At 38.7% G+C, this 11,833-nt stretch overlaps 1 protein-coding gene across 1 annotated transcript in view; it reads left to right on the top strand.

The window, feature by feature from the left end:
• slbp2 (stem-loop binding protein 2) overlaps positions 1-9,952 on the top strand; it is a 12,085-nt gene extending 2,133 nt beyond the window's left edge. The window contains exons 3-9 of the mRNA XM_023265274.2: positions 1,094-1,174; positions 1,917-1,994; positions 2,423-2,566; positions 4,613-4,783; positions 5,618-5,777; positions 7,631-7,760; positions 9,315-9,952. Coding sequence (XP_023121042.2) covers positions 1,094-1,174; positions 1,917-1,994; positions 2,423-2,566; positions 4,613-4,783; positions 5,618-5,777; positions 7,631-7,760; positions 9,315-9,379 — 829 coding nt within the window. The 3' untranslated portion in view covers positions 9,380-9,952. The remainder of the gene's footprint in view (positions 1-1,093; positions 1,175-1,916; positions 1,995-2,422; positions 2,567-4,612; positions 4,784-5,617; positions 5,778-7,630; positions 7,761-9,314) is intronic.
• The last annotated feature ends 1,881 nt before the right edge of the window (positions 9,953-11,833 follow it).

Below are 11,833 nucleotides of genomic sequence, written 5' to 3'. Positions count from 1 at the left end.
TTATTCTGACATGCAGCCACATTTGGATCAGGAAATATTACAAGTTGAATTCTGTCTTCAGTTTTTGTTATCATAAGCCCAAAGATTGAACTTTTCATAAAGACTTTAATTTTTTTTCCATTTTTCAACTCACACTATCAGATATTTTTTGATATATTTGTATAGTATTGCAGATTCTGAATCAGTGATATGATGAGAAATAACAGTGAAAATTTTAGGCTTTTATCTTCAATAATTTTGGCGATGTCTTTCAAATAGTCTCAAATTTCAATGTGTGGAAAAAAAGTGCTAAAAGTGCTTCGACGGGCAATTTTTTTTATAAAAGGTTAACTCGGAAAGTATTTGACATGAAGCTAAAATTTTAGAAATGTCATTGAGCATCTATATTTTTGCTGAAAGACAAATCAGATAAATAGCTTTCAAAATATGATGACTGGAGCTTGAATTGTAGAGTTGGGATCCATTAACATTAGCTGGTTTCCTCAGTCCGTTGAAGCATTCAAATTTTTTTGTTAATGTTCTTCAGTTTCATTTAAACAACCCCACTACAGTCCCACATAATGTCTGTAATTTATGAGGACTCAGCTTTCCTAAACAGTAAAAGCTGCTCGATGCTGCGGTTATTTAATGAACCCAAAGGAAAGATTCCTAAACAGCTGGGAGCAACCCATCAAAATTCAAGAAATTTGGATCAAAATCAGCGCTGAAATGTGAAAAGACTTCTTTTGTCTGAAATGTTACAATTACCAACTTGGTAAGATTTGCAAAAAAGTGAGAAAAAACAGTGAAAATTTCAGGTTTTTATAGTAACTGAGATATTGTCATTCAAACAAATATCAACGTGCGAAAAAATGTGCTCAAAGTAGGTTGATTGATATTTTTTTTAAAAAAGAAAATATCTTGCAAAGTATTTGAAAAATCGAGCTAAAATTCTACAAATATCTTCATAAAAATCCATATTTGTGCTGTAAAACTGTTCTTTGAATTTGATTATGTGAGACGAAATGACCCAAAAGGAGAATCAATGTCTAATAAGGACGATTAAATGTCCTGCTGTGTCTTTTTTCTGGTTATTATTTTGATTTCTTTGCAGTAACGCGTCTCCGATTCCGTCTTCTCCTGCTGCCGGCGGCCTGAGAGGACGAGAACGAGCTGCCGGCAACAAGCCTCGCAGGTTTTGCTTTCTTTTTTTTTATACCTTTTTTCACTTCATTTATCCAGATAAACGAGCTGATAACGAGCTGTAATAATCCACTTTAAATGAAAGAAGAGTTACCAGCAAAGTGAACTCTGCTGTAAATCCTTATTCTTCTGTTATATAATTTCTCACAAAACTGTGATGCATTCAATGGAAGCAACAAATTGTTTTCCATTAACTCAACATGAATACATACATTTTGTAACGCATGTATTCAATTTCAGTTTTTTTTTAAATGCTGATGATTTGTTTTTCTTTTGTTCCATTGAAATGGATGCTAAAGTTAATTTTTGTTCTATTAGACAATATTTTAGTGATATTTTACAGTGTCATGATCTGCAGTTTTAACTGTATTTACACTTTTTCATTCTAAACCAAAGTTCAGTCACACTGAACTCATTCAAAGCTTCTGCTAAATTCAGTCCTATTAAACAATGTAGAGTTTGTTATATTTAGTCAGTAAACTGTAAAGTTGTTGTTTTTAATCTGCTGTTGGTAACTGTGTAAACTGGTCAACATTACTGTATTTAAATTAGCTTAATTTTTTTATTTGATAGATTTTAAATATATTATGAACATGAAGTATTGTTTTTTACAGTGAGAGATGCAATATATAAATCCTGCCAAAAATACCATACATTAGAAAATCAGTGTTTGAAACTAGAAACAGATTTATTTCCTAAAATGGTGGGATTTCACGGCTGTTTTCCTACTGCAGGCCGTCCATCCTGGAGCGTTGCATCCTCAAAGTGTCGACCAGCAGTGTGGCGGTGGGGACAGACGATGTGGACAAGAGGTACAGAGGAACACGCTATTTAAATTAATTCAGTAGAAATATTATCTGCAATAAATGATAAACGCCCCAGTTGATCTTTGACTTGGAGACTAATTAATTACCCAGCTAACTGATGGAACCAAAACAACCCAGATTCATTCTGTGGCAATTAGTTAACTGATCAATATGGTCTAATTTATTGAATATGACATAAATGTACTTTACTATACTTCACTATGAGGCATCAGGTGGAATTCTTGCTTGAAAACCCAATTTTAAAATACAAAAGAAAAAGTGAAAGTGTGCATTGACCCAAAGTTTTAATTTAAAGAGTGAATTGTCTTTGTTGTGCTGTTTTTTCCTGTCGAGAGTTCAGGATTCTTTTAGTCGGTCTGAGATTTCTTTCTCTGTCTTTTGAGCTTGGTTCATGGACCTTCATGTCCCTGCAGGACCCCCTTCGGACGCTGCTACCCCCGACTGCCAGACCCGATCAACACTGAGACCAACGCTGCGGTTCTGAAGCGACGGCAGAAACAGATCCAGTACGGCAAAAACACCAGCGGCTACCAGAACTACCTGCAGCAAGTCCCCAAGTGAGAAAACGTTCTCAACAGATATTGAACCTGAATCCTCCACGTCTGGGCCAACCTACGTGAAGACTGACTGACCTAACAATCTGCCAGACTGACAGCCACGACCAACCTGAGGAACCTGCTGACCTTACAACCAACCTGATCAACCTACATGACAACCACCCAACTTGCATACCTGACTTAGCTACAGACCTCAGGACTATACTAACAACCAATCCCCCCACTCTACCTATCAACTAATTTCTGTAGTCTACCCATCAGCAAACTTATCCAGTTACCTAACTACCAGACTGATCTGAGTTCCAGTCCATCTGACAACCAACCTGATCTACCTGCCTATATGACAGCTAGCCATCTTACCTATATGCCTGACTTAGCTACTGACCTCATAATTCTACCAGTCTGCCTGTTAGTCAAGTTATGTCTTTCTAACTATAGACCAACCTACCAGTCTGCCTGATCACCTATTGATCCACCGACCTGACAACTAATCTTCCACCCTACCAATTGCCTAACTAGCCAGCACTATGACTAAACTTACTCATTCTGCCTGAAACCTGACCTGAACAACCAACAGACTGATTTACCAGTCTACCTGATGACTAGCATACCTACCTTACTGGCCTATTATCCTTACAAGCAACCTACAGACTGACCTATTGATCTACCTGATGTCCGATCTGCCAGCGTACCTATCTTAACAAACTGAAGACCGACCATCCAACCGTCCTGATAAACTTAATGATTTTATGACAGACTTGACAACCAGTCTACCAATCTGTCTGATGACTAACCTACCTACTTACTCTGTGACCTACATACCACCTTAAATACCTAACTGGACTACTAAGCCAAATTTTGGACTAATCTACCTGATTCTTAGCCTGCTAACGTACACATCTGGTTTAACTGAAGACCAATCTACCAGCCAACCTATGGGAAAGACCTACGACCTGACCACTTGCCTACCTGACCAGACTACTTGCTTTACAACCAAATTACGGACCAGTCTACTTGATCCTAAACCTGCCAACATATCTATCTGGCCTAACTAAAGACCAACCAAGCGACCAACCAACCTATAGGAGAAATCTACCTTAAAACTGAAATGACAGCTGGCCTACCTGACTGGACTACTAGCCTTAAAGCCAAACCATAGGCCGACCTACCAATCAATCTGATGCCTGACCTACCAGCGTACCTATCTGATTAAACTGAAGAACACCCAACCAACCTGTTGAATAAACTTTCAGACTTTACAGCAGACCCGACAACTGATCTACCAGTCTACCAAACAACCAACTAACAGACCTAGTTGACAACAAACCTACCTGAATGTCCTCCTAGCCTTACAAACTACTGACTGATTTACTGACTGCCTGATGCCTGATCTGCCAAAGTACATTTCTTACTTAACTAAAGACAAACACCCTACCTGTGGAACTTACTGATCTTACAATAGACATGACAACTGGTCTACCTGACAATTAGTTGACCCACGTACCTGACTGGCCTACTAGCCTTGCAAACAAACTATGGTCCAGCCTAGCTACCTTTTGAACTTACCGACCCTCCAAACAACCTGATAACCAAGCTACCAGTCTACGGGACATGAAACCGACCTGCCTACGGGATGACTGACATACTGACTTAGCAACCTACTAGCACACCTTACTAAGCTAATGACATGTCTTCCAATGTAACTGATCCCAATAGATTCAGTAAAAGGCAATTGTACTCCTCCTTTTGGTTCTTGAAGATAATTTTCTGACCTACCAATGTAGCTGACAACCGAAATACCAACGTATCCGATGACTAACCGATCAACCTATGCGATAACCAACCAACAACTCTGTGACTAATGACCAACCAAGCAACCAACCAACCTATAGGAGAAACCTACCTTAAAACTGACCTGAAAGCTGACCTACTTGACAGGACTACTGGAATTACATCCAAACTATAGGTTGATGCTCTGTATGTTTGTGATATTTTATGGGTCTATATAGCTACTCCAGATTCTTTAAACCCTGACCTCCCCCTCAGGCACCTGAGGGATCCTAAGCTCCACCCGTCCACTCCCAACAAATACAGGAAGTACAGCCGGCGCTCCTGGGATATGCAGGTGCGCCTGTGGAGGCGAGCGCTGCACCTGTGGGACCCCCCAACCAACGCACTGCCCGGCGCCACAGACACCCAGGACCCAGTGGAGCAACTGTAGGTGGAGACCAGAGTGTCTTTCCTTATTGTTTTTGTTGCACATTTTTCTTAGTGTATTCAGTCTAAATTAACATTCTCTGGCATTTGTCCAGCAGTGACAGGGGAGTTATCAAACATTTCAGTAATTTCTTGTGAACTTCTTAGCCGTCTAATTCTTGATTCTGACATGAAAAGTGGGAAACTGTTCTGACTTAACTCTCTGAACTTCAAGCAGTTTCTTAACGTTTCTGTACATTTGATTCTGTCACATTCTTTTTTTACTTTGGGCTAATTTTTCACTGCAATACAAAGTCCTCCACCTTTATGGAAACGGCGCAACCATGACTAGTAGAAGACAGAACCTGAAAATGTCTTCTGTGCGGTATGACACAATAATAATGCTACAAATCATACAAACAAGCTCAATTAATTTGATTTATTTAAGAAAAATGGAGAAAAACCCGAACTGGAATCGACATGTACAGTATTTTTGCACGTGCCCACCAGTGTTACCAATTCTGTGAAAAAGGTCACTCTGTATGCTGTATATAATTAGCCGCTTACATTTTGAATTTGTTTTCATCAGTCTGCAGTTCAGCCAAAATGAATTTTTATCACGTGACTGTTGGTCACAACCAAGTCGCAGATGGTTTTGTAGTTGCGTTGAGGAATGCAGAATTTTTCTTTTTTTATACAATCTGGTTGGAGCAAGCAGTTTATTTTTTTGGTGAATTTTTAAAGGACAGATGTTGACTAAAATTATTATTTTTTTCAGTGGGAGCAGGTGACAGACAGTGAAATGAAAACCTGCCGTCCTGTGCTGATTTTAGAATTGATTTATTTTATTTGCAGGCAGAACCAGCTGGCAAAGATGACCTCTGACCTTTGTGAAGACGGAGGAGATGATCAGAGAGAGAAGGAGACTCCAGCAGCCTCTAAAGCCTCCTCCATGTCTCCTCTGTTGGCCACGTCCATGGAGTCGCCTGGAGCCTGGACCGTCCCCCAGTCACCGGTAACACCGATCAGTAATCAATAACCTGCTAATCTATGATTAAACAGCTGCTTGTTTAAAGCACTGTCTGTATTAAACAAGTGGTTTATGAAGAAATACCCTTTGTTGGATTTAAACATAAATTATGTTAAAATTACCCAAAGGTTTATTTTCATGGCACATTTCAGATGCTTTACAAAGTGCATTTAATTGTGTAAAAGGGAACAAAAACTGAGCAAAAACATTTAAGATAAAGTAGAAAATATACTAAGAGACAAATTTTATAAAAGTAGAGACAAGTCAAAGGCAGAGTCTTTAGAAAAGTGTCAAATTATGTAAATAAACAACGCCCCCTGGTGTGTGGAGGTCAGCATCTGTCTTTCTGGCTCCAACTACAGCAGCTTTCAGAATTATTATAATCAAATATGTGAAATTAGAAGTTTATAATGGCTGCTGCTACATGATAAAGCTGCAGGGATCTATTGATTATTTGTCAGCTATTAAATTAATTACCAGCTATTTTAATCATAATTTCAAATAGGGTTTCAATAAAATGTAAATTCTCTGTTTGCAGCTTTTTAAATGTAGATATTTTCTGGTTTCTGTCTGCCTCTATGACAGCAAACTCTGTCTTTGTGGATAAAACAAGACGTTTGTTAACTTGAACTTTGACAACCACTGATCAACATTTTCCACCATTTTAAAACACTCTAGAGAGGAAAAAACACATTTAATCCAGAAAATAACTGAGAGTGAAAATAATCTTACAGTTACAGTCCCTTCATCGAACCAAACTCCATTCCTAAAAGCTCCAATTTAAAGCAGGACAGAGAAAGGATGAGTTTACCTAATTTTTTTAGCTCCGATTTGGTCACCTCCAGCAAATTTTAGAATCAGATTTCTTGACGTGTCGCATTCAGTTTTTTGTAGTTCGAAAGAGTGGAGAATCTTCTAGAAGACATTTGGCACCTTTAGGAAACGTCGATTGATATTTTTCACCGTTTTATCGATGAAACAAGTAAGTGATTCATCCAGAAAACAGCTGACAGTGAAACAATCTTATAGCTGCATTTCTACAAGATAAAATTTTATTAATCCCACAGTGGGGAAATTTACAGTGTTGCAACAGCAAAGATGGTCAAAAACAATTAGGAAATTAAGTACAAAATAAAAATATCCTAGATAGATAAATAAATAGATACTTTTTTTAATCCAGAGGGAATTTCAAACTAAACCAAGATATGCATAAGCGCTAAATAGAAATAATGTTCTTTCACATGCCAGCAGTATTGCAAAGATTCTGACAAAAATGAAAATATTGACCTAAGTATTAGTATTACACAGATTCTTCAAGAGCCTTTCTCGAACCAAACTTCATTCCTAAAAGCTCCAATTTAAAGGAGGATAGAAAATGTATGAATTTATTTAATTTTTCAGCTTTGATTTGGTCGCCTCCAGCAAATTTTACAATCAGGATGAGTTTCTATCAGATTTGTTGTTGTGTGGAATTTAGTTTTTGTAGTTTGAAAGAGTGGAGAATTTTCTAGAAAAAAGAAGACATTTGCCACCTTTCGGGACCACTGATTAACATTTTGATTGATCCAGAAAACAGCGGACAGTTGCAGCTCCAGAATGAACCTTCATCAAAACAAACTCCATTCTAAAAAGTTCCAATTAAAAGCTGACCACAGAATGAATGAATTAACCTAATTTTTAGCTCTGCTTTGGTCGCCTCCAGCAAACTGAATATCTTTGGGCTATTAAAAAATTTTTTTTAAAAAAGTCAAATCACAACTGAAGATGTAAATAATAAATTCAGTTTTTTTAAGTAAAGTTCATATTGGTGCTGTGAGTAAATATGTTGCTTTCGGCAGCAACCGGAGACGAGCCGCTGGCGTCTTCGTTCTCCTCCCGGCTTCAGCTCCTCCCTCAGGAGTCGACTGACTGATGACAGCATGGCCGACTGGCTCCCCCCCCTGCTGCTGGACGCCGACCACGGCCAAGGTGAGGTCACATGACGCAAACAGGACTCGGAACGTGAACTTAATAGTTAAAAGCGCCTGATTGGCTGCCGTTGTTCATTGTTACCAGGTCAAAGGGTCTCCAAGAGTTTAAAAAAATCACAATTTGCAGAATTTCCGAGAAGTTCTGCCATTTGAATTTTTGACTATTATTGAACAGTGAAAATGACCGGCGCAGAAATGTGTAGCTGAACAGTGCCACCTGCTGACCAACACTCCTTAATTGATGATTAGAAAACCCTTGTGCAATTATGTTAGCACATGAATAAAAGTGGAAGACATGAAATTGCCTGGGTAACCCCAAATTTTTGAATGGTAGCATATAATTAAAACATTTTTTCCAAATGTTTTAGAATAGTTTTATTGCTACAGTCTTTGCGTGGTTCCTCGAGTCCGCTTTATATGTAGAATAAAAGTAAAAGCAGCAGCAAAAAAAGGCATCAAAGGTAAACTTGATATTTTATCATTTTTTATCAGATTTTTTTTTGGCAAAACATTGACTTTCTATCTCAATTTGAAAAAAAGTGAGAAATTTTTCTTTATTTAGTAACTTTGGGTTTTTTTTGTCTCAATCACATTTTTTTTATTGTAACTAATATTTAGATTTTCTTAACCTTTTTTCATAAAATGTACAGCATTTGTGGTGTAGTTTAAATTTATCAGATTTTCTTTTTACAAAACATTGGCTTTCAGTCATTATTTTAAAGAAAAAAAACCTGAAATATACAGATGTTTTTAGTCTTTCTTTTAAATCTGAATTTTTTTAATCTCATTTTTAATTTTTATCCGATTAAAAGTTTTCAATTTCATTTTGAAAGCTCATAATTCTGATTTTATATTTGAATGTAGATTTTTCTTTTTAAAAATAGGATTTAAAAAAATGCTTCAGCCTTTGTTTTTCTCATAAATGCAAACATTTCTTATTCAAATTTTATGCCACCATTATGTAATTTTTTTTACATGTAATATTTGAAAAAGGGACATTTTATGTGATAATTTACATTTTTAAAAAATATTTTGGCTTTCTGACTATCCTCTTAAAATGTAAACTTAATCTATTTTTTTAAATTGTTATCTGATTTCGCAAATATTGATTTTTCTGTCTCATAGTTTTCTCAGACTACTCATCCTTTTTGTCTTATTACTTTTTATGGGATAATTTTGATTTATGGTTGTTTCTAATCAAATAGTTTTGACTTGACATTGACTTTTTGAAGAATATTGACTCAATTCACTTTTATTCAGTTAATTTTGACTTTTTAGCTGCATTTTGACTTTTTGTTTTATTTTTTTGCCGTAACTGCTTTGACTTTTAATGCGCAGTTTTGTTTTTATCTCAGCTTTGATGTTCGACAGCTTAAAATTGACATTTCTATCTCGTAATTTGTTTTTTTATTTGACTTTACCAGAATGTTTTTCTTTTTCTGGTAATTGTATCTCTTTGTCTTAAAGGTTTTTAATTTTTATCTGATAACTTTGACAAAGTTGTTTTTTTTTTCCCCATCTGCTCTAGCTTATTTTTGTCGTCTCTTGACAGATTTCGGCTCTGACGACCAGCAGGTTCCGGTGTTTTCCGACCAGCTCCTGTGGAATCCATACTGACTGTTTGAGGCGACTGTGCTGATCTTTAAAGCGTCGGAGTTGTGTGTGTATTTTTATGGATGATCTGATATAATGACAGCAGGGATGTGATTGGTCCTTGGTCAGAGTTGCATCCTCCCCTCTGATCTGTCCTCGGGGGCGGGAGGAGGGCAGCGTCGAGGTTTCCCAGCTGATCTTGAACGCACCCTCGGCTCGGACAGCTGGTTATGTGGTTTGCACTTGATTGTTTAAGTTGGACACTTGTCACCCGCATCCTGTTTGGAGCCCCGCACTGATTGAAAAGTACCTGGAGTCACCTGTTTCCTGAATCTGTTTGTCACTCTGTTGTCGTCACGTCACCTTCGTGCTGTCTGTCGGCCTGAATCAGGCTCCTCCTCCTCTTGCCGCCATGTTTTTTCTCAAAAACAAACTCCCTGATAAGTGGAGGGAATCGTTGTTACTTTGTGATGTTGTTTTTGCTTTTTTTTTTTTTTTTTTTTTTTACTTTTTCTCGAGTTTTTTTGTGCTGCTTGAATCTCGAGCGAAGCTGAAATATGTGATTAATAAAGATGTAAATAAAGTGTTATAAATTCACCTTGTGACCATCTGTCTTCTTCTACTGACCCTAAAAATGTAGCTGTAGAGAAGATAAGTCCAAAAATAATGACCACAAAGACACAAACTGACAAGGGGGAAAAAAACATCCACATAGACCCCAAAAAGTCAATGAAATGATGCAAAATGACCACAAAGAGATGAAAAGACACTAAAAAGAGACCCTAAATAAAAATGATTTATCCCATAATAAATTCTTCAAAGTGATTATAAATGACTGCAGATAGATTAAAGTGCTACAGGGATGCAAGCTACAGGGATGCAAAAATGTCTACAAGGAGACTCAAGAAGCACAACACTGTATTTGTATCATAGGTTTTGACTGATATTCTGGAAAGTTAAACTTTTTGTGTGAGGATTTAGATTTATTTTAAATCACCATTTTGACAAATATTTTGATGTTTCAAAGTTCAGACTGTATTAAATGTGAACTGTTTATCTCACAGTTTTGACTTTATATCCGATTTTATTTTATCCGAATGTTGCTTTTTACTCTGACGGAGGCCCCTGTCCATGGGGTTTTCAACTCCCACCTCCAGAAGAGTTTCTCCTGCATCCTCGGAGAGGTTGGGGACATGGAATCTGAATGGTCCATGTTCAAAGCCTCCATTGCAGAAGCAGCTGTTAGGAGCTGTGGCCTGAAGGTCACTGGTACCTGTCACAGTCACTTGAATTTCCCTCAGGATTAATAAAGTATCTATCTGTCTGTCCATCCATCCATCCTTCCCTCCCTCCCTCCCTCCCTAAAAATCCACTGCTGGACACCAGTGATGAAGGAAGCCATCAGGTGAAAGGAGGAGGCTTTAGGACCTGGTTGGCTCAGGGACCTCCTGAAGCAGCCGACAGACCGGTTGGCCAAAAGGGCTGTGGCAGTTGTGGAATGTCAAACTCAGGCGTGGATGAAGTTTGGAGAGGCTATGGAGAAGGACTTTCGGTTGACGTCGAGGAATTTCTGGCAAACCGTTTGATGCCTCAGGACGGGAGGCAGGGTTTGGCCCAGGTTGTCTACAGTTGAGGGAGACCTGCTGACCTGGACTGGAGACATTGTTAGGGGGTGGAAAGAGAGCTTGGAGGACCTCCTTAACTCAGTTACGTCCTTAAGCAGAGCCTGAAGACTCTTCTTCTTCTCTTCTTGGCTGGCACATCTCTTCAATGTCACGTGGACATCAGGGACAGTGCCTGTGGAGTGGCAGACCAGGGTGGTGGTTCCCATTTTTAAAAAGGGAGACCAGAGAATGTGCTCCAATTATCAGGGTATCACACTTCTCAGCCTCTCCAAGGTGCTGGAAGAGAGGCTCCTATCAACTGTCGAACCTCGGATTCAGCAGGAGCAATGATTCCATCCTGGTTGTGGAACAGTGGATCAGCTCTTAATGGTTGCTAAAGGGAACATGGGAGTTGAACCAGCCAGTCCACGTGTTTTGTGGAATTGGAGAAGGACTACAACTGCTCTGTGGGGGTACTGCAGGATTATGGGGTACCAGACTCACTGATATGAGCCATTCAGTCCCTGTACAACCAAAATGAGAGCTGTGTTCACATTCATGGCACAGACTCAGACATGTTTCCAGTGGGTGTTGGACTCCACCAGGGCTGCCCCTTGACTCTGATCCAGTTTGTGGTGTTCATGAACGAGATCTCAAGGTGCAGTCGAGGTGAAGAGGGTGTCCGGTATGGGGACCTCAGGATCGCGTCACTGCATTTGCAAATGATGTGGTTCTGTGGGCTTCCTCAGGTTGTGACCTTCAGTAGCACTGGGATGCTTTGTGAAGCTGCTGGGATGCAAATCAGCACCTCCATGTACGAGGTTCTCTGCCGGAAACTGGTGGATTGATCAGGGTTGGAGGGGAGTTGCTTCCC

The sequence above is a fragment of the Amphiprion ocellaris genome, chromosome 14, assembly GCF_022539595.1.
Source record: "Amphiprion ocellaris isolate individual 3 ecotype Okinawa chromosome 14, ASM2253959v1, whole genome shotgun sequence".
NCBI lineage: Eukaryota > Metazoa > Chordata > Actinopteri > Pomacentridae > Amphiprion > Amphiprion ocellaris.
Note: the sequence above shows the minus strand (reverse complement) of the source record. Positions and strands in the feature narration are given on the sequence as shown.